The sequence below is a fragment of the Eptatretus burgeri genome, chromosome 7 (genome assembly GCF_056783735.1).
Source record: "Eptatretus burgeri isolate ZD-2024b chromosome 7, Ebu_testis_v1, whole genome shotgun sequence".
In the NCBI taxonomy this organism is placed as follows: domain Eukaryota; kingdom Metazoa; phylum Chordata; class Myxini; order Myxiniformes; family Myxinidae; genus Eptatretus; species Eptatretus burgeri.
This window is the reverse complement of record NC_140967.1, coordinates 24,449,803-24,470,291: the sequence shown is the minus strand read 5'-3', so window position 1 is coordinate 24,470,291 and position 20,489 is coordinate 24,449,803. Positions and strand designations below refer to the sequence as shown.

The following is a 20,489-nucleotide window of genomic DNA, read 5'->3' as shown; positions in this document are numbered from 1 at the left end:
TTGTTCTTCTTCTTCTTCTTCTTGTTCTTGTTCTTGTTCTTCTTCTTCTTCTTGTTCTTCTTCTTGTTCTTCTTCTTGTTCTTCTTCTTGTTCTTCTTCTTGTTCTTCTTCTTGTTCTTGTTCTTGTTCTTGTTCTTGTTCTTCTTCTTGTTCTTCTTCTTGTTCTTCTTCTTGTTCTTCTTCTTGTTCTTCTTCTTGTTCTTCTTCTTGTTCTTCTTCTTGTTCTTGTTCTTGTTCTTCTTCTTCTTCTTCTTCTTCTTCTTCTTCTTGTTCTTGTTCTTCTTCTTGTTCTTCTTCTTCTTCTTCTTGTTCTTGTTCTTCTTCTTGTTCTTGTTCTTCTTCTTGTTCTTCTTCTTGTTCTTCTTCTTGTTCTTCTTCTTGTTCTTCTTCTTGTTCTTGTTCTTGTTCTTGTTCTTGTTCTTGTTCTTGTTCTTCTTCTTGTTCTTCTTCTTCTTCTTTCTTGTATATTTCGCAACTTGGCCACCAGGAAGCTATCATTTTGTTGGGGCACAGCTTTGCTGCTGATGCTGTGCCCCCACACCAGTACACTGGTGCTCATTTAATCAACCTCAGAAGGATGATAGGCTGAGTCAACCCCACCTGGTGTTAATTAATCAGCCAACAGAACTTGAACTCAGGATCCTAGGATCCCAAGCCAGCCAAGACAACACCAGGCCTATTTGTAGGATAAATAAAATAGAGAAACTCATTATCAAGAGAAGCTGCTCTCACAACAATGATACGGTGGTACCCCTCATCATGGTAACTTATTCATGTACTCTTACTGCTGTGTGTGTTTTTCCTGTAGTCATGGGGATGCCAATGCATGTGGAAGATGTTTGTCAGGAAGTCCCTGCACTGGAGGTCCTACTTCAGGAGATTGGGTTGCTGGCTCAGTCAGGTGCAAGCTATGATCAAATGCCACATATGGTGGAAGTAGTGTTGCCAATGCTGTGCAGCTACACATCCCATTGGTGGGATTATGGGCCTCAAAGTCCTTCAGCTTTGAGAAAGACCAATAATGACTCAAAGTCATGTTGCACAGCTGTTACATCTACCCACATGAACTCGCTTCTTGGGAATATCCTTCTCATCATTGTAAACAATCTGGGTATTGATGAGGCTCCATGGATGAAACGGCTTGCAGGTACTTTTCCTTCTTTTTCATGTCGATTTTTTTTTATGAACAATTAAAAGATCAGTTATTTTCAAATGGCTGTTTTGACTGTGAAATACTTGAGCAATATATGCAGATGCCTCATTTAATAAAATGATTGTTAACTGTGCATCAACCTTTCGATACATGATGAGGATGAAACCAGGTTTTCAGTAATCTGTCGTATGGTGGGTATATGCACAGTGGGTGGTTTTTAAAATTCTCACCCAAAATGATACTGAAGATGAGCAATTAAACATGATGGTGATCTTCCAGACAAACACCATTGAAGAAGAAAGAAGAATGCATTTGATTTTATTGCTGGAGATTCCTATTGCTGCATGCATCCAAACCAACAGGAAATGCCTGTCACACATTAACCTGTCTGTGCTGCACAACAAGCTATTGCTGCATGTATCCTGATCAACAGGCATTTGGTCAGGATGCACGCAGCAATAACTGGTGTGGCACTTGCTTCCTGGTGCAGTACCCACGACAGTAATGGGGTCTGATTTCGACTTATGTCTTGTAGGATTTGACCAGTTCACTCCGGGGAGGAGCTTCTGCTCCTCGCCGTAATGGGGAACTTCCCCTAGTGAGGAAGTGGTCCAATTGTATGACCATGCATTCTGACCCTTAGGGGTGAGGAAGTGTGTGTTTGATTGACCATTTACTTCATTGATTGACCACTTCAGTCTTTGGGTTGAGGTGCACATGTATGCTCACAGGACAGTCTTGTTGAAGTGTGTACTTTGGTTATGGGGTTCAAGTACACGTTCCAAATTCTGTTTAAATGTTTGATCTTGTTACATTTTTAAGCCGCGTCGCGTTGCGAACGCTGGCTCGAAGAGAGCTCCGCGTTGTTCTTCTTCTTCTTCTTTCTTCTTCTTGTTCTGGTGAAGACAAAACCTTTAGTACGCGGCTCTTGTTTATATAACAAGGACAAATGTGTCCAAGAGTAACGTCCTAAAGGTTTTGTCGGCTAAAAAAAAACAAAACAACAACAACAATAACAACTTCCGTTATTTCGTCACGTGCCTTCATTAAGCCAATAGCGAGACCCGTCATAATGTATTTACGTATTTACAATATATCGTATATTTACGAAATAAATAATGTATTTACGAAATTACAATACGATAAATGGAATAATCTTTAAATAGTAACGTGAACTTTTGGAAACTTTAAAGCAAATGTCTGAATATATTTAAAAGTTCCTAATAGACGCTCTCAAAAGGCACCGTCAATGTGAGAATGTTTACATGTGCTTAGTATTTAAGGAGATCCAGATCTTGTATATACAAGAGCCGAGTCCGAATATAAAGGTTTTGTCTTCACAAGAAGAAGAAGAAGAAGAAGAAGAAGAAGAAGAAGAAGAAGAAGAAGAAGAACACAGAGCTCTCTGTGAGCAGCGTTCGCTATGTGAGACACTACTAAAAAAGGCATCCTGCATAAGGATTGTCAGAGGGACCTACCCATATTGAGGAGTGGCCCAATTATATGACCATGCATTCTGAGACTGGATACTGGTTAATGTTACATCTCTAGCTGTGATTGGTGACGTTGACGGATCGTATCTGAAACCCACAAGTGCCATCTGCCACTTGGACACATTGTCTTTTGCCACACCAATCACAACCAGGAGGCATCACCGTTGTTTTAAGCAGTCGGGAAGTTCTAGGAACACAATTATTGAAGTTCTCCAACCTGGACAAATGCCGTGATGATTCTGTCATGATTGCAAGCACATAAGGGCCTCTAGCAGTGCAAATATGTCAAGGTCAAATTCTGTCACCAAGCGGATGAAAAGCAAAGCTACTGACTAGTTTTGCCCTTATTAGATTTTCATACACCAATAACGGCAAAACTAGTCAGTCGCTTCGCTTTTGATCCGCTTGGTGACAGAATTTGACCTTGAAATCTTTCCACTGCTTGAGGCCCTTCTGTGTGTGCAGGTCCTAGTCCTCACCAATCAGAGTGCTCCCTGTGTTCAATTTCCTTTGTCAGTATTGCAATTGATTATACATAATGCTTTGTATGTCGGATGCAAGTCGATGTGTCAGTTGATGACTGACTTCTCACAGGAATACAAGGCCTTACTTATCTCGTGTCCACCCTTGATGGCCCTATGCCAAGGATGGAGGTCTAATTCTCTGAACGTGTGTGTGTGTGTGTGTGTGTGTGTGTGTGTGTGTGTGTGTGTGTGTGTGTGTGTGTGTGTGTGTGTGTGTGTGTGTGTGTGTGTGTGTGTGTGTGTGTCCGTCCGTCCGTCCGTCCCAACCAAGGCCACCCTGTCTTGTCTTGCTGCCTTGCAGCATGTTAGTGCTTGGTTATCCATGTGATTAACCATTTAACGTCACAGTCCTCACATGGTATATTGTAGATGACATTCTTTCTGTCACATTTGTTCACATGGTCTTTAGATTTTGACAGCTGTGCCCATAAAAAATTATTGTGGTTTGTGGGTGATGTTTACATTGTACTGATGAAGTATGCAGCTTGTGTTTTCAGAAGTGTGTTGCATGTATGGTATCACCACCTCTGTGTTGGTGTGTTTGGTCTGTTGCTGCTGCCGTTGAGTTTCCAGCAACAGGATTTGATCAACGCAGTGAATCAACTCCTTGGGTAGTGGTTTTCTCACAGTAGTTGAGTGAAGCACTGCATGTAGTATTCCCATTCGACGTTGTTCACAGTCACTTCGATTTTGTGTGGTCAAGTAAGCTGCGACCACAACTTATTTTATGGCAGGTGGGACGGCCACTTCGGTAGTCTAATACTTTGTGTCTGTGGATGGGCTTATGGAACACTTGTGAGTGAGTGTAACAATTACTGTTCTGATCAAAAGGCTGAGGAGATCCTTGTGAGCAAACGGCCATCCATATCTATTGCCCAACTTTGTCTATCGGTGTCCTGCAGTTGCGTTACTTTTTATTAGGAGGTTGATGGCAGGATTTGCACTCCGGCCACCGTAAAAAGCCTTCATTCCACAAAACATACTAAAAGCATAAAAAAATTAAAAACCCACTCTGTGGGTGTACCTCATGTGCAGCTGCCCTTCATAGGGCAGCTCACCAGATGACAGGATTGGGGCAAAGCCTTTGGGACCCCCAATCTTTGATGACAGGAGAGAAACCACAGGGTAAGCTTCCTGGGTCAGATTGCGGAAGTGAGTGTCAGGGTGGTGCTGAGGTGTTGTCCACCAGACAGCAGTGTCCTTTGGTTAACCTGAGGTGGTCACTTCTGGTGGGTGCCTGGAATGTCCCATCCCAAAGAGAGGATGATCACCTGTGTCTGTTATCATCTGAGCTCAAGTGTTTGGACATCGGTATTGCAGCACTCTCGGAGGTTCGGAGACTGGATTGCGGCGAGATCATGGCGGGTGATTACACCTACTATTGGTCTGGTCGCTCTGATGGTTACCATACCCAAGGAGTTGCTGTAGCTGTGTCCAATAAGCTGATTCCAATGATAACTGAGGTAACACCGGTCAACGAGCGTATGATAAGACTAAGGATTCGTCACTCCTTGGGTGTCATTTCCTTTGTCTCTGCATATGCTCCGACTGAGGCGATTAATCTCACCATGAAGGACATATTCCCTGCCATGCTCGAGTCTGTGGTTGATCAGTGCCCGAGGCGAGATACTCTTCTAGTCTTGGGGGATTTCAATGCATCAACTGGAACTAAAAGGGATGGTTATGAGATGTGTGTTGGTCCCCACGGTTCTGGAACTGTGAACCAGAATAGCACTAAGTTCCTTGACTTTGCAAGAAGTCATGGACTTATGGTGGCTGGTTCATGGTTTCAGCACCAACAGGCTCATCGCTTGACTTGGTATTCCAACGCTGGTGGTGTGGCAAAGGAGCTTGACCATGAGCTTGTTGATGGTCGCTGGAGGAGGATCGAGAATGCCAGGGTCAACAGGAGTGCTCAGTTCCTCAATACTGGCCACAGGCATGGTGTAGCAACTCTGATGTTGCAACTTAAATCCAGGAGAATGGTACCATCCCAGCTGAGGCTGGATGTTGGCAAGCTCAAGGATGAGGGGGTAGCTGAGGAGCTTGTGAACAGGCTGAGTGGAGATTTGGGGGGGGGGGGTCTGGGTGCTTTGGGGTATCCTGAAGAGTCGTGGAGTGCCTTCAAGACCACCATCCTTGATGTTGTCGGTGGATGTCTTGGAATTCACCGGAGGGCAAAGAAAAATTTGGTCTCTCAAGGGACACTGGATACCTTTTACCAGAGTCACAGGGCCAGGCTGAATGGCAAAGCTGAGCTGTTCAGGGAGCTGTACCATGCTGCTCCACCAGCTGTCAAGTTGGATGTCAGGGGTGTTACTATCCCCATTGCTGACCCTCCAATCAGTTGTGGTCCACCTTCGTTTGTGAAAAAAAAAACAGGCTGCGGTGAACCAGTTGAAATGGGGTAAAGCTCCTGGGTCTGTGACATCCGTGCTGAACTTTTCAAGGCTGGTGGAAATGCTGTACTCCTGTCGTTGCATGCAGTTCTGTGTTCTGCCGAGAACACAGGCATCATCCCAAATGACTGGAAGAGGGGCCTTGTTGTCCCTCTCTGGAAAGAGAAGGGTGATTGCCAAGACTGCAACAACTACAGAGGGTGATGTTGCTCTCAGTGCTTGGCAAGTTCTTTGTTCGGATAATTATTGATCGGGTTCGCCACCATCTGCTCGAGCACCAGCTTCCAGAGCAGTCAGGCTTTACTCCAAAGAGGTCAACGATTGACCATATCCTTGCTCTTCGGGTCCTCACCTCACGCAGACAAGAGTTTTGGCAGGGGCTGCTTGCAGCCTATGTTGATCTCTGGTTCTAGGTCTCTTTGGAGAATCCTTGGCAATCACCACACTTTGTGTCCAACGAGCGGTTGCTGAGAGAGACTCAAATGAGATTTGTTACCTGCATAGTCCGTGAGCTTCAGCTGAGGCTGTATGGACATGTGGCTCTTTTTCCAGACGCTGATCGTGCTCACCATATTCTCTCAACGAGGGAGCCTCGTGAGTGGAGGAGGCCAATGGGCTGACCACATGCCTCATGGTTGCAGCAGGTTGATCAGCATCTCAAGGAGATTGGAATGGGCCAGGCATCTGCCTGGGGGATGGCCAGACAAGGCTCCTGGAGTACCAGCAGAAAGTGGACGCAGCAACACACTGCTCCAGCGCATGCTCCCATACCTGACCTTACCTTGGACAGTTTGTCTCGGAATTGAAGAGACCCAGCTTGTTCAAGTTCACGTGTGAAGAAGTGATGATTACCATGATAAATTAAAAAGACTCCTGAGTGATGAGTGCATTTGTGAATTGATTGAAGTGGACCTGACCCAGAGGCAGCAAAATTTGATAAACTAGAAAGCATCTGAAAATGCAAAGCCCGTCCACTTTGCAATCGGACTTCATCTTCTTCCATATGGCAAATGGTACCTTTGACCTTTTGACCTAGTTCTTCATTTGTCTTCTCTGTATTCTCATAATAAGGCTTTGTTGAAAATTTGATTAAAAAAAAGTTACAGCCAGGACACACACACACACACACACACACACACACACACACACACACACACACACACACACACACACACACACACACACACACACACACACACACATACACACACACACACACACACACATACACACACACACACACACACACATACACTTGTACACACACACATACACACATACACACACACACACACATCTCAGGGCTAACAGGCTAACACGGGTTAACAACAGATTTAGTCACACTAAAAACACCCAATTAATGAAATACCACCCAGTTTCACAAACTTTACAACCTTAAAGGTGCAACCACCAAGGATGTATATGTGACCTTATGAGGCATTGACATTAAGTTGCACGATCTGCATATTCGTCACACTACCCCCTCCCCCCACCCCCACACACACACACCCTTCCCCCACCCCTTTCCCCTTGGAATGGTACTGAGTATCTGATGCAGTGTTGGCACAGTCCCAGATGATGACCATTTATTTGGTTATCAAAATGTTGTATTTGAGCCTTGCCAACTGCACAGCTATATCAGTTGGTGGCACGTCCATTTTTAAACATGAAGTTCAAAAATCATAGGTCTTCCGAACTCCAACCAATTTTTTTGTGAACGTGCTGGAAAGATTGTCTTCCTTTCAATAAAAAAAATTGTTTCAATTATTGCCAAGCATGAACAAATGTTGGTAGGACAACCTGCTTAAGCAAATTTAATGTGTTTTTAATGATCTTTTTAATCACTCCCCTTCAGTTTTTTCACAGCCTATAATAGGAAAGGCCTGGCCAGAGCTGTTACGTAGTCATTTTCTACCAACCATGGAAAAGCTGAAAGAAAAGGCAATCAAGGTTGTGGCTGAGGAGGAGCGCGTACGAGCTGAAGCCAAGGGGGACATGTTGGAAGCTGAACTGCTGGTGCTTGATGAGTTTTCCATGCTTGCACGAGATCTGTATGCCTTTTATCCTCTGCTGATACGCTACGTGGACAACAACCGGTAGGCACACATTGTCTACAAAGTAGACACGAGGGAAAGCAATATGTATTTGGAAAAATCAAGTTGTTTGGTTTAAATACGTGTTGCATGAAAAACTCTCTGCTGAATGAGATTTGTCTCTTCATTGGTTAGGAGATGTGTAGCAACATACAAGTATTTCAATTCAATACTTTAAAGATGCTTCATCAAATATGAAGTCGGTAACAAGTGTGTGCTGGTGAAAATATGCATCTCATTAAAATCTGGTGTCTCAATAAAATGTATACAGACTTTAATATTTCAGAAAAAAAAAATAATTAAACAGCAGAGAGATGGGCGATTGGTGAGTGTTACTCATAGTTACAGATGGCATTGGCATGTGATGGAATGATTGCACATCTTCAGTCAGATGTTAACCATAACATGGTGCAGAACGACAAAATAGGATATTTTTCAACAAATAAAGTCTGTATATATTTTACTGAGAGACCCTGTATATGTGATCTTGAACGTCCACCAACTATTACTCACAGATAAGACACCGAGCTTAATGTCTATCAAAGTGATTGTGCACTTTGTGATGCAACAAATGCTATACTTACGATTTACGAAGCACCAATCTGACATTTTACAGTTGGGTCAGGAATCAAATAAAGGCTAAACACTTAAGGCGCACTGCCTCTGCACCACCCAGTTGGAATATACGAGGTCCGTCTAAAAAGTAACGGAACTGACTTCACAGAAATTTTATTCCAAAAAATATATTGAAATCACAGCTTGTCCCCTTCAAAATAGTTTCCCTCCAGTCTCACACACTTGTCCATCCTCTTCACTGTTTTATTCACTGTTTAACCCTGTGGTAGAAACTCGAAGTGGACAATGCCCTTGATGTCAAAAAACGCGATGAGCATCACCTTGACCTTCAACTTCGACATCCTTGCTTTCTTTGGTCTTGGTGATGCCAGACTTTTCCACTGGCGACTCTGCCATTTGGTCTCGGGATCATATTTGAATATCCTCGATTCATCGCCAGTAATGACTCTCACAAGCAGGTCTGGATCGTCCTCGAGGCGCTCAATAATGTCTTGACAGGCAGTGACTCTTTGCTGTTTCTGGTCCTCGGACAACATCTTGGGAACTATCTTTGTGCACACCTTGTGCATTTCGAGATTTTCAGTTATGATGCTCCAGACAGTGTCCTTGTTTATGGGAAGTTCCTCGGCAATCATCCGCACCATGAGTCGACGATCTGCGCGCACCATCTGCTTCACACGCTAGATTCTGTCCGCCGTTTTGCTCGTTGAAGATCTTCCAGACCGTGGATTGGCTTCAACCTCCTCCCGTCCCTCTTTGGACCTCTTGTGCCATTCAAATGCACGTGTACGTGACATCGTTTCTTCCCTGTAGACTTGCTGCAGCATTGCGAAGAAATCGGAAGGTGTTTTGCCAAGCTTGGCAAGAAACTTCAGATGGGCTCTCTGCTCACGACTCAGCGCAACGGCTCAGATGAGACAACGTGTCAAGCACGACCTGTAAAAAAAATCACACAATGAGCGCAGTCAACCATTACCAATCATTTTTTGTAGGCAAAGCATTTTTTTGTCGGCCAAATCAAAATGGTGGCTAAAACTCCTGTGAGGTGAAGTTGGACTGACCAAGGTTAAGCCTTTCATGAAGGTAAGCCATTAATTATCTTCAAAAGGGGCGTTTAAATTTACCCAAACACCCAGTTTTCATTCACACACACCTTTGGAGTTCCCTTAGTTTGCATGCAAACTTTTGGGCCATTAGGTTTCATGGTTTTGCAGTTATGGAGAACACACACTCTCACACACACAGACACACACACACACAAACACAAACACAAACACAAACATAAACACTGACTGACTAACTGACTGACACACACTGCTATTTATTATTTTCGATATGGATAAAGACATGTATTTTTTTTCAATAAAGTTTTCACGGCTGGGACTATCCATTGTAATTACTAAGATGCACATTCACCCAAATTACGAACTTGACTCAACATGACTATTTTTACACAAACTGGAGAGAGCATATCTAGTCTCAGAGCTGACTTTTCACACATACCCACAAACTTCTTCAAAGGCAAATTAACAAATTGAGCGTGTGGACCTGCTTATAAATGCCGAGCTTTAATCCCCATCCAGTCCAATGATCCAATGTTCAGAGTGGGAAACTTTTTGGAAAAAAATACTTTTGGTGACTATTTTTAGTTCACCTGGAATGTAGTTCCAGGGAGCTTATGGGATGGTGCGTTGTCTGTCCGTCCACAAATACTTGCAACTTCTTCTCTGAAACTACACATACGATTTTGATGAAACTTTACCACAACATTCATCACCATGTATGTACCAAAGCTTGTTCATGGCATTAAAAATTGGGCCCTTAGGGAGTCTATGAGGGTTGCCCCCTAAAATAGGTATTTGCTTTCTTCTCAGAACCTACACATGCAATTCTGATGAAACTTGACCACAACCTTTAACACCCATGATGTACGAAAGTTTTTTTCGCAGCATTAAAAAGACTCGGGGTCTGAGGGGTACTACAGAGAGAATTTATGGGGGTGGGGTGGGTTGCCTTCCGAAGGGGGTATTTACTTTCTTCTCAGAAATGACACATACAATTCCGATAACATTTGACCTCACCTTTCATCATCCATGATGTACAAAAGTTTGTTCATGACATGAGAAAAATCTGGGTCTAAGGATGTGTGAAGGGTGTTGCCCCCTAAAATATGTATTTGCTTTCTTCTCTGAAGCCACACACAAAATTTCCATGAAACTTGATTACAACCATCATCACCCGTGATGTACGAAAGATTGTTCACCGCATTGAAAAAAAAGAATCCAAACGTCTTTATTTTCTTCACCGGTACATATTTTGTGTGTCATCCATGCCTACCAGTGGTTCCCTGGTTATCGTATCCAGCTGCTACCAGGTGAGCACCCAGGGCTATTGCCCCTATGTTTTATCAATGCCATTGTCATTGATCATCTGCTTTCTCTGCATGTGTTCTGATGTGTTCTTGTAAAATATTGAGGTGCATTTGCAAATCTCTGGATGCTCTTGGACATATAATATCTAGTTAACAATATTTTGGTTACTATTACTCTGTTTAACATCTCAATAAATCGGTCTGCATTCACTTTGGAATGTGTCGCACTTTTCATTGTCAAATCTGCAATGTACCTGTAAGGCCATAGAACTAATTTGCTCTTCCAGCAATGAAAATAAATCACAAAACGGTCATGAAATGAAAAGTCAAGTCGAAGACTCACTAGTCGCTTTATCATTTATTTCTTGCTGTGTTATTATATAATGTTAAATGTTTTTGTTTTTCTGCCAGTGCAAAATGGCTCACAGAGCCCAACGCAGATGCAGAAGAGCTTTTTTTCATCGTAGCTGACGTCTTTATTTTGTGGGCAAAGTCTCACGTAAGTTACTTGTGTTTTATTACAACCATTTTCACGAAGAACTTCCACACTTTTTTTTTTTTGCCATTTCTCTCCACAATATCCGCAATAACATATTCACCTTTAAATGAGGAGGGGTGGGTGATCAAAAAGATTACATGCCAGACTTTAAATGGCAATTCCTGATGTCAATGAAATCTATCTTTAAAAACAGTCTTCATTGCTAAGCAGATTGTTTATGACATTGTTCAATGTCAATGTTCAAGATTTTCTCTTGCATGTTTTCTCCAATTTCGTTACCAATGCAGAACTTCAAGAGGGAAGAGCAGAACTTTGTGATTTGCAATGAGATCAACAATATGAATTTTTTGGTTTCTCACAACCTCAGCAAAATGTCAAAGGTGAGCTCTTCCTCTCTCCAAAAATCATGATTTCTTTAATATTGCTCTACCCTCCCAGAATTGCTTTATTAAAGTGTGACATTATTTCTCCCACATCATTTATGACATTCATATCATCTTTTAGGTTTATTTTACATTTTCACCTGTAATGGAGTGATGCATGCTGTGCCATTTGAGCATTTTTGCATCCTTGGCTTCCCATTTTAAAGGTCTGCAGAATGAGAAACCCCCAAAAATTTTTTTTTGATGTGATGATATTTATTTTAAAGTAACTAGGGGAAAAGCCTGACAAAATGACAAATGCACAAAACTTTACACAACACAGAGGATGACAACACACACAAAGTTATGGATTTCATCCAATTAATTATTTGCAAGAAGGGAATAGGAAACAGGAACGTGTCGAAATGGGACATGAAACAAGAATGGGTCAAAATGTTCGGTGGAATTTATTTGATGTGCTTCAGGCGTTAATGCAAAATGCACAAACATAGTGTATAAGCACAGCATTGTTCGCTTCTGAAATAATAATAATTTTAAATAATAATTAATTGCTCGATTCCTTTGAAAAAACAAAAAACTCGTTGGACTTATGTAATGAAGCCAAAACATGGCAAATCCATCGGGACCATACTCTGTGCAGAGCGTTGGTGCTGCCGAAGAAGTCTCCTTGGCAATTATTGGGCACAATCCTGGACTGGTCACCACTCCGACACAGGATACCAGCAAGCTAGCACTCATTTTGCCAACCTCAAAAGGATGATGGGCAGAGTCAACCCCACCTGGTATTAATTCAACAGCCAAGGGGGATTTTAACTCAGGATTCTAGGATCTCAAGCCCACCACCCTAACCATTAAGCCAACACCAGGCATGCGTATGTATGTATGTATGTATGTATGTATGTATGTATGTATGTATGTATGTATGTATGTATGTATGTATGTATGTATGTATGTATGTATGTATGTATGTATAGTGTATACACATACATACACATACATATACGTATTTGACGCTTGAAGCAGTTGGGCCACGTCACTTTCCTCTGGTTAGTTTTACTTTGGCTGTCAAAATTTTCCTTACAGCCGAATCTTTTGGGAAACGACGCATCCTCACGCCATCTTTGGTTGCATTGCTACAACCAGCCAACGACGCATCTAGCTGCCTTCTCAGTACTTTTTCAGAGCGTATGTCGGCTGCACGTAAACCTAATTCCTGAAGCAAAAGTATCCTCGAGATGACGTGGTGCGTCACCTGATATATTACGTCACTGCATCGCTGTTTTTGGAAGGGTGGGGCCAATTGAGCATTCAAGGACACCGAAAACATTCAAATCTTCATTTCAAGATGTTATTCAAGAAAACGACGATTAGGTGTGAAGTGAAGGCATCCTTTTTTCATTACACCAAACATGAATTTCTTACTCTGTGGAACTTTAATTCCCATTGTTTTCCAAGTTTGGCTGTGTACTGTGAGGCATTGGTCATAATGGAATGTTTATTCACTTTCTGAGGCATTGGCAATAGATTGAATCTTCATCTCTTTTGTTTACATTCAAATTGATGTCTCACCAAAGAGTAAGAGATTGGAGGGTGGGGAACGGAGGAAGGGTCACTAATGAATCCACAAATTCAGCTGGCTTTACGAGGATTACATGCCTTCTTGAGGAGGAAAGTCACCTCCACATGGAATTGATCTGCTGTTCACACAAACAAAAGTAATCTATGCAGTTTTTGTTTATTATCTTGCATTGGTGTTTCTCTTTTATGGTTACCTCCACCACCGAAAGTGAATGGAGGTTATGTTTTCATCTCTTTTTGATTGTCTGTCTGTGAGAGGAATATCTCAAAAAGTTGTGGACGGATTCCAACTAAATATGGTGGACAGGTTCGGTGTGTGACAATGATGAAATGATTCAATTTTGGTGAAGATTCGGATCCGTATTCAGAGCTGAGAAATTTTTAAGCGATTCTTCACCATTGAATGATAGGGTTAAAATGATATATAGAATGATATTTCTAAAGGTTATGGACGGATTCAGCCGATATTGGGTGAATGACAAGGAAGAAACAATTCGATTTTGGTGAACATCTGATAAATTTTTTTAATCTCCTAAGTGCTTCTTCACCATTGAGAGATCAGGCCAAAAATGATATATATCATGATATCTCAAACAGTTCTGGACCAGTTATGACAAAACTTGGTGGATGAGTTGGGTTGGTGACAAGAATAAGCAGATTAGATTTTGGTTCATGTCCAATGCAGATCTGGTGGCCGATCAGTGGATACAAAATGTAAACTGCTCAACCTGGTCAAGGTATGCACTCCATCGAGTGCCGTTCTAGTTTATTGCTGTTAACAAACATTTGAGAATCGCAGTACAGTGCGGCCACAATGTCTTGTCACCCCTTGTAAAAATTGTAACATTGCCTTTTATCATATTAGCTGACCACACTGAAGGGTTCTTCAAGTTACACCACATCCATTCATGGTACTCTTTTACCTTATTACAGATTTTACAGCATGTGACGCAAGCCTAAAGTGCCCAGTCGATCCATTTGTGCTCCATCATTGTCATTACAGAGAATAATTTAGTACCATGTTCTGTGGGGCATTTTCCGCAGCAGTCGTCGGGTAATATGATTAAAAGAAAGTCTCACTGCTAGTTTATGGTCATCAGTGGTTTTGTAGCGCTGCTCTACAACAATCTCTTTTATTAAACCCCAAAGGGAATTGTAACATGTCGACATGTCTGGGCTTCGAAGTGGGCAGTCAAGTTGAGCAGGCAGCATTGCTGACCTCTGGTTGATGGCCTTCCAGTTCTTGGCATATCTTTTTATGTTGCCTGTTGCAAAGAGCTTATGCTCCCAATGCAGAAGTGTCTTTTTGTCAAGAGCTTCTTGGCGGAATCATTGCTGGATCTCGACATGCACCTCTTCCCATCGTTTTCCCTGTTTGTGGAGGTTTGTGAACCCAGATACTGACAACAATCCATTGTTCAATGGTGTAAATGCTTGTATCACCCATGGTTACTGTACGTTCATTCATTCTGAAAAAAAATGGAAAAAGGAAACGACTTAACTCTGCGTACAAAGGCATTGTCACGGTTTTTTTTTTTTTTTTTACAAGGGGTGACAAGGCATTTTACTCACTCTGTCGAGGCTGAAAACATTGCAATAAGTGAATGTAATTCCTGAAGTCCAGTAAAGTGTGCTGCCTTGACCTTCTGAGAAGGAATTCTTAACGGTCATAGGTATTTGTGGCTTTATGCACATCAGTTTAACCAATATGTGTTTCATGAATGCCACTCGTCTCTCTGAGTGTCCCTAAACTCTAGCATGTCTATTTTTATCGTTTAAGAATTACCCTTTGCTTTAGGTCACTGACTCTTAATTAAACCTTACAACCCCCTGGTAAATGGCATGCCAGAAAGAGCTTTTGACATATCATTAAACCAGAAGGCATATCAGCCTCGTTTATTGTTGAGGCATATAGCACGTTGCTAGGTCCCATGAGCTGAAGCTTGTTTTAATAAAGAGCTCTCCTTTTGAATCCATTGCTGCATCTTGTCCTAGGGTGGTATTTAGTAAATCTGGTGAACTTTGTTAAGATGAAACTCCAAGCTTCAATATCTGTACATAGGTTGCCTAATTGTGAGGAAACTGCATGACAATACTGGAGGTTTGTGGTTGAAATGCAGTTAAACCAGTACGGTATTTAAATTTTGAAATAAAAACTTCTACAAGCTGAGCTACTCTTGGGATAATTGCCATAACACTAAAATTGTTGGAAAAAGGTCAGATGGCTCGCAATGACCTTCAGGAAGAAGGAAATTTTCCTTCTTTAATTATTACCAGCAGAGGTACCCGCACCTTGTGCGGAAGGAATTTAGAGTTTAGATATTAGAAGATGATTTGTAACTGCCTACCACCGGGGTGGTACAACACGATACACAAACACATAGAGAATTGGGGTCTTCCCCCCTGCCCTGTAGGCTTGAAAATGTTTTCTTGCATCTCCATTTTGCAAGAGGATTGCAACGGTCAGCCAATGTGGTTATAACACTTTGTTTCAGTGGTCCATACTATTATAGTATCCTCAGCCTGTGAATGTACACGGTAGCCCACAAAATAATATAGTTGTCTTTTCTTTATCGGATGGCATGCAGTGGTTTTAGCACCATACGTCACATTGTACATCAAGACATTACGGTATTGTAGAAAAAAAACAAACTGTGCTTTGCATTTTGAACATGGTGGCAAAAGAGGATTTATCAACAAGAGTAGGATGGTGCGATTATTCGCTGAGATGAAGTATGACTGAAGCAGCAACACTTTAGAGCTTTAATTGGCACAACATGGCCACCATGTAGAAACTCTATTTCTCATCTTCACTGATTATATGAGAGAAAGGCAATGTGCTTGAAACAAAGAGTAATTTTAAAAACAACAGGAGGTCCATCAGAAAGTTTAAATACTTCAAACTGCAATTAATCTTAGTCCCTGCAATCAACTCGAGAGCAAAAACAATTGTGAATTTCTCCAGTGACGATTCAGCTTTATGTGCAAGGCGACCCACATCTTTACCCATACAATGTCCACGTTTCACAAGAATCCGGGGCTTAAAGCACACGACACTGATTTAAAAACATTGACTTTAATATACACTGAAAAGGGATGGGGGACACAGGAACAATCAATCGAAACAAATATAAACTAGAGGGGGAGCACTCGGTAGAGTGCAAAACCTCCGCTGCCAATACTGCTAGGTCACTCAAGTGAACCTGATATCCTATTCATTCAATTTGACGTCAACAGTGCTCACAGAGTTATAGTTTGCAACTTTCCCTTTTACTTTTAACTTTTACATTCTCAATTCATTCGTCATAACTAGATTCCTTGAGACAGAAATTGATTTTATGTGGGTATATCCACCTGAAGTTCCAAAATCAGCCGCAATTATAATTTTGGCATGTTTTTTTGTTGGAAATCACTTATAACATGTTAAAATGCAAAAAAAAATCGAAATTTTGTTGAAAAAAATTTGCAATTTTTCTTTTCTCTAACACTTTTTGGGGGGGGGGGGTTGGATATCACTTAAAACATGCAGAAAAAAAAGAAATCGAAATTTTGTTGAAAAAAAGTTGCAAAATTTTTTTTCTCTAAAATTTTTTTTAGGGGGGGGGGGTTGGAAATCACTTAAAACATGTAGAAATGCAAAAAAATAAAAATTCAAATATTTTTTCAAATTGGCCGCCATAGCGGCCATATTGGATTTTGGACCAAGTCCAAAATCTAATGGCATGATCCTTGGACCAGACCTAACCTCCCCACCAAGTTTCGTCGAAATCCGTAGAGGAGTTTTTCCGTAATACTGTTCACAAACAAACAAACAAGCAGTCATAGACTGGTACTTACGAATTCGTCAACTTGACCTCTGACCTTGTCTAATAAAAGCTGTCTCTCGAGAAGGTAGCGACACAAACCAGAAGTTTCTACGATGATTCTGTACCAAACCATCAAAAATCGTAACGTCGACCGAAGCAAAAATCTCCATTTCTCCACGCAATTATTTTATATTATTTTATCAAAGTCACAAAACCGTAATATTCGGCCATCCACCAACAATCTTTTCATAATCCGACGGCTTAGCGGTCAGGCATGCGACGATAACCTTTATTGGGATAAAAAAAAATGACTTTTAAACACCATCTTTTTCGAAAACACCGTCAGCGCGCACACGCAAAACCTTTATGTGATCAACGCCGCCTCTGCTCAAGTGCACTGCACCACGTGACGACCCATGACGCGCGAGTGAAATATTTTTTATACAATCTTAAAACGTCTCCAAAACATCCGATTTTTACCAGAATTTCGACAACCGAATTTTAAGCGTCCTAAGCGATCGCAAAAACCGAAGACAAAATTAAAATCGAAGTTAAAACGAACTCGCAACGTCGACCGAAGCAAAAATCTCCATTTCTCCACGCAATTATTCAATATTATTTTATCAAAGTCACAAAACCGTAATATTCGGCCATCCACCAACAATCTTTACATAATCCGACGGCTCAGCAAGTCAGGCATGCGACGATAATAACCTTTATTGGGATAAAAAAAAATGACTTTTAAACACCATCTTTATCGAAAACACCGTCAGTGCGCACACGCAAAACCTTAACGTGACTCAACAACGCGTCTGCTCGAGCACACTGCATCATGGGACGACCCGTGACGCGTCGAGTGAAATATTTTTTTTATACAATCTTAAAACGTCTCCAAAACATCCGATTTTTTTACCACAATTTCGACAACCGAGTTTTAAGCGTCCTAAGCGATCACAAAAACCGAAGACAAAATTAAAATCGAAGTTAAAACGAACTCGAAACGTCGAGCGAAGCAAAAATACTCCATTTCTCCACATTAATTTACGGAATTATGTTTGACCTCACTGTGACCTTGACCTTTGACCGATTTTGACCAAAATCTAATCAGCGTTAGCCATCACCCTCCTGAATCACGTGGTGTAATGTGACATCGGTAGCTTCTTCCGTTCTCGAGTTATCGTGCCTACAAACAAACAAACAAACAAACAAACAGAAACGGAAGTGATCAATATACTTACGAAATCTTTAGATTTCGTAAGTAACAAACAAACAGAAAGGGGTGAAAACAGTAACCTCCATCCATCTTCGATGGCAGAGGTTAATGAAAGGGACGGGGGTGGGCAATGATATCATGTACATTGGTCTTGCTTAACTGAACACAAACGGACTGATCACGTCGCTTATCCTTGCATCTTCATAACACCAGATTTTTAGAGTGAACACAAGACAATGTAAGAGGAGACTGATGAGGAGGTAGAGATGATGGGGCCTTCCCTTAAGAGCTAAGGCACGACGGTGCTTGGTGTGAGGGTACGCTGAACAGACCTGCAGGTGAGTGACCCTGCGACTGGTGTTTCGGCTCATCCTGCAGCTGGCATTCTGTGCACCAGCTCTGGATCTCTCCTCTGCTTGTCCTCTGTGCTCCCCACTCTCTGCACCCTCAGCTCCCAATCCTTACTGTTTCTTCGGCTCGCCCTCGAACTGGAACTCGTCCTCTGGAATTGCACGATGACTGGTTCTAGTGCTTCTGTGCCAGCTTAGCCAGTTTTTTTTAATCGCTTCTGTGTTTCTTCATTTATTTACCTTTGAGCTTCAGTGTGTCTGTCCAGGCCCTAACATCTTAACCATTTGAGCTTTTGTCATCAAATATTCAGCAAACCTTAATTATGACAATATGGAGAACACAAATGAATAACATGTAAAGCCTCGTGTTGGCGTAGTGGTTAGGGTCGCGGCTTGGGATACAAAAGGTCCTGAGTTCAAGCCCCGTTGGCTGCTTGAATTAATACACACCAGGAGGTTGACTCAGCCTGTCATCCTTCCGAGGTCGGCGAAGTGAGTACCAGTGTACTGGGCCCGGTGTATGCCCCTGTTAAAATAGGTGTACCATATCCCTGTGTCGTAAGAGGTGACCAGGGTTGCGTCAGGAAGGGCATCCGGCGTAAAACCTGTGCTAAATCATTTTGCGGATCATACGGATGATCCGGATGATCCGCTGAAAGAAGAAGAAATGAATAACATGCGTCATTTTTAACCTCCCCCATCGAAGATCAGAGGTTACTGTTTTCACCCCTTTCTGTTTGTTTATTTGTTTGTTTGTTTGTGAACAGTATTACGGAAAAACTCCTCGACTGATTTCGACGAAACTTGGTGGGGAGATTAGGTATGATCCAAGGATCATGCCATTAGACTTTGGACTTGGTCCCCCCCCCCCAAAAATTGTTCGAGAAAAACTTTTTTTTGTATTTCTACATGTTTTAAGTGATTTCCAACCCCCCCCCAAAAAAAAAAATTGTTAGAGGAAAATAAAAATTTTTGCAACTTTTTTTTCAACAAAATTTCAATTTCTTTTTTTTGCATTTCTACATGTTTTAAGTGATTTCCAACCCCCCACACCCCCTCCCCCCAAAAAAAATGTTGGAGAAAAGAACTATAACTCTGTCAGCACTGTTGACATCATATTTAATGAATAAGATATAAGGTTCACTTGAGTGACCCAGCAGTATTGGCGGCGGAGGTTTTGCACTCTCCCGAGTGCTCCCCCTCTAGTTTTTTACCTGTTGTTTTCGTCAAGTTTAGTTGAAGAACAACGCAGACACAGATGAGCTTTACATTTTGAGATTCTTTCTAAATATTATTTTTCCTTTTCTTGCAGGCAGGAAGTGATGGTGAGCGAAAGAAACAGAAAAAACGTGGTGACAAATACTCTGTGCAGACATCACTGCTTGTGATGGCACTCAAGCGAATGTTGCCAATTGGCCTCAACATATGTGCTCCTGGTGACCAGGAACTCATCTCCTTAGCGAAGAACCGCTTCAGCATGGTGAGAAATTGGTCTCCTATTCACCTTTGTCTTGTTTCTACCCCCCACCCCCACCCCCCTTTGAGGGGTCCAGGGAATGTGTAGCAACATCAGCTTTCAAAGTTGTTTTCTACTCACTTGAACTGGATGCTCATGAGTCCTCTGACCATTGTCACTTATTAAACTGATTTAAGACTATGAGTGTGATGCTTCATTTGTAATGTAGCTGCTGATGGCAATCTGAGCATTTATTATGGGCATGAGAAATGTTGTTGGTAAATGTCTTTTTTGTGTCTTGAGGGTTTCAAAAACAAACCGTGATTCGATTTACTGAGATAATTAGGGTGCCAAGCCTTTCAGGCTGGGCAACCCTCTTGTTATATTCTTCTGTTTATAAATTATTTACCAGTACCACCAAGACATTTCAGGTTAATTCCCTTTTAAATTCATTTTCTCTGCAACCGCTTGAGGGATTGACACAAAATTTTCACCATAGGAGCGACTACTCATGTGTAGTTTTTTTTAAAATGATAATTATGACGTCATAGGTCATGTGGTGTGGCAGCCATGTTGGAAAAAAGGCAAAAAAATT

At 41.7% G+C, this 20,489-nt stretch overlaps 1 protein-coding gene across 2 annotated transcripts in view; it reads left to right on the top strand.

Moving 5' to 3' along the window:
* The window catches only part of LOC147022834 (ryanodine receptor 2-like), a 717,656-nt gene that overhangs the window by 488,837 nt on the left and 208,330 nt on the right, over positions 1–20,489 (top strand). For both annotated transcript variants that reach the window (XM_085887705.1, XM_085887704.1), the window contains exons 68-72: positions 809–1,147; positions 7,425–7,665; positions 11,021–11,108; positions 11,396–11,488; positions 19,751–19,918. In XM_085887705.1, the coding sequence (XP_085743831.1) occupies positions 809–1,147; positions 7,425–7,665; positions 11,021–11,108; positions 11,396–11,488; positions 19,751–19,918 (929 nt within the window). The remainder of the gene's footprint in view (positions 1–808; positions 1,148–7,424; positions 7,666–11,020; positions 11,109–11,395; positions 11,489–19,750; positions 19,919–20,489) is intronic.